The 2,515-nt window shown below is 61.1% G+C and overlaps 1 protein-coding gene across 1 annotated transcript in view; it reads right to left on the minus strand.

Moving 5' to 3' along the window:
- The window catches only part of TMEM200B (transmembrane protein 200B), a 1,238-nt gene extending 595 nt beyond the window's left edge, over positions 1-643 (minus strand). The window contains exon 1 of the mRNA XM_009888338.1: positions 28-643. Coding sequence (XP_009886640.1) covers positions 28-643 — 616 coding nt within the window. The remainder of the gene's footprint in view (positions 1-27) is intronic.
- Positions 644-2,515: the final 1,872 nt, after the last annotated feature.

A 2,515-nucleotide genomic window follows, 5' to 3' on the forward strand; every position in this document is an offset into this window, starting at 1 on the left:
TGGGGCCGTAGCAGTCGGCTCATTTGCTGCCGGGGCCGGGGCAGGGCTGGCAGGAGAGATCCACCTGGTAGCAGCCCTCCACGCACTCGGCGTTGGCCTTGGGGATGGGCTGGCCGTCCCCGCGCTGGCAGTGCCCGTCCTCAGGGCCGGTCCCCTCGGGGAGACCCGCCGCCATGGAGTAGAGCCCCTTCTGCATCAGCCTGCGGGTCTCCATGTCCCTGTTCTCGTACAGCATGGTGTTGGCGCAGATGAAGATGAAGAGCCCGATGCCCATGATGACGGGGCCAATCAACTTGAGCTTCTCGCTGTGGGGCACGTGGCGCCCGGTGGCCACCTCCCTCCTCATGTCCCCAGCAACGCTGCCGTTCCCTACGCCGGCCCCAGTGCTCCCAGTTCCTCGGTGGGGCCAGTAGCCCACTACAGCGATGGTCATGCCCACCAGGACGACCGAGATGCCCACCATGACGAAGGCTCCCGACGGCGAGCGCATGCGGAGCTGCCCCTTCACTGGGACCTCTGGCGGTGACTTGCGCCGCAGCCGGCGTCCCCGGCGCCGCGGTGGGGCAGGGGGGGGCGGTGGCTTGGTCCCCCCCGCCTCCAGCTCCCGCATGGGTCCGTTGGTTTCGGCACTCTCAGCAGTCATCGTCTCCAGCTCTGCTGCTCTTCCTGCGGGGTGGGGAGGAGAAAAAGGTGAAGAGGCATCACTGGGGGTCTGCGTGCCCGGGATGATGGGAGCAGGGGGATGCCGGGAGCATGGGGAGCACAGGGACACTGGGAGCATGGAGATGTTGGGAACATGGGGAACACGTGGAACACATGAACACTGAGAGCATGGAGATGCTGGGAACACGGGGACCACATGGACACTGGGCGGGGGGTTTTGCTGCGTGACCGCTCCTCGTCTCAACCCTCTGCGAGGGCACTCGGGGAACTGCGAAAAGTCCCGGGATTTGGGTTCTACAGCCGCCTCCTTCCCAGGTCCCCGTTTCTGGCCGTGCGAGGGGCCGCGCGTGGGCTTGCACACCAGCGTGCGTGCACATCTGCGCGCACCCCCCCGTGTGTGTGTCAGCGTGGGCACTGTGAGTGTGCGCGGGCTGCAGGCGTGTGGCTGTGTGGGAGATGCTGGGAACATGGGGAACATGAGGAACACGTGGACACTGGGAGCATGGAGATGTTGGGAACATGGGGAACACGTGGAACACATGAACACTGAGAGCATGGAGATGCTGGGAACATGGGGAACATGAGGAACATGTGGACACTGGGAGCATGGAGATGTTGGGAACATGGGGAACACGTGGAACACATGAACACTGAGAGCATGGAGATGCTGGGAACATGGGGAACATGAGGAACATGTGGACACTGGGAGCATGGAGATGTTGGGAACATGGGGAACACGTGGAACACATGAACACTGAGAGCATGGAGATGCTGGGAACATGGGGAACATGAGGAACATGTGGACACTGGGAGCATGGAGATGTTGGGAACATGGGGAGCACATGGACACTGGAAGCACCGGGATGCTGGGAACATGGGGAGCATGGGGATGCCAGGAGCATGGGGGACACCGAGCCCATGGGCTGCATCACATCAGCGACCGGTGGCTTTGCTCTCCTCCTTCTCCCACCTACTTTCCTCGAGTTACTTCTCCCTCCCCGCTCGAGCGCAGCGGAAGGGCTAAGAGGGTCCTTCCGACCGCGCTGCCACAGCCTCACAACTCCTATCCCTAAACCCGCTGGGCTGCGCAGGGCAGCGAGGACGGCCAGGACCCCGCTGCACCGCCACAGAGACACCGCTGGCATCAGGGGCCCCAAACGATCTGTCCTGGGTCACCGAGTCCCACCACACCCGCACAAGGGTGCCGCCAGCCACTGGGCTCCACCGTAGCGCGGGAAGGGGCCCTTTCTTTGCCCGCTGGGGAAACTGAGGCACGGCTGCACCTGAAAACCCAAACCAAAGGTCTGACAAAGCCGCACCGCACGGGGCCCTGCAAGCCGCGCAGCTCCCTGGTTTGCTCCGCTCGCTATCCAAACACGACCTAAAAACCTAAACCAACATCCCATTATCCTCGAGCTGCTCGTCAGACCACGGGACTCACCAACCCAGCAACCCCACGGGATTTTAGCTGAAAAAGGCGCTTTCCCCCCAATCTGCTGCCATCTTCTCCTTCAGGGGGAAGCCGACCCGCTCAGCGCATCCGCAGGGTCCACCGAGATAAAGCTCCGCATCCAGAGATTTATGGGGTGTTTCGGAGCGCTGCGTATTTCATTTTATCCAGTACCTTGTTTTCTAGATGAGCAAGAAGGCGTCAAATTTGCTGCCAAAACCAGGCGGTGACCAGCTCGGCAGGGCAGCATCAGTGGGGCCAGCACCGCCGTGCACGGGGTGAGTGCTTCCCCGCGATACGGGGAAGCTAAAACACGCTTTGCACATGTCCCAGAGCAAAACCATCTTTTTTTTCTTTTTTTTTTTTTTTTTTTTAAATGAAAAATAGATAAAATAACCTCAG

Source organism: Charadrius vociferus, unplaced genomic scaffold (assembly GCF_000708025.1).
Source record: "Charadrius vociferus isolate BGI_N301 unplaced genomic scaffold, ASM70802v2 scaffold877, whole genome shotgun sequence".
NCBI lineage: Eukaryota > Metazoa > Chordata > Aves > Charadriiformes > Charadriidae > Charadrius > Charadrius vociferus.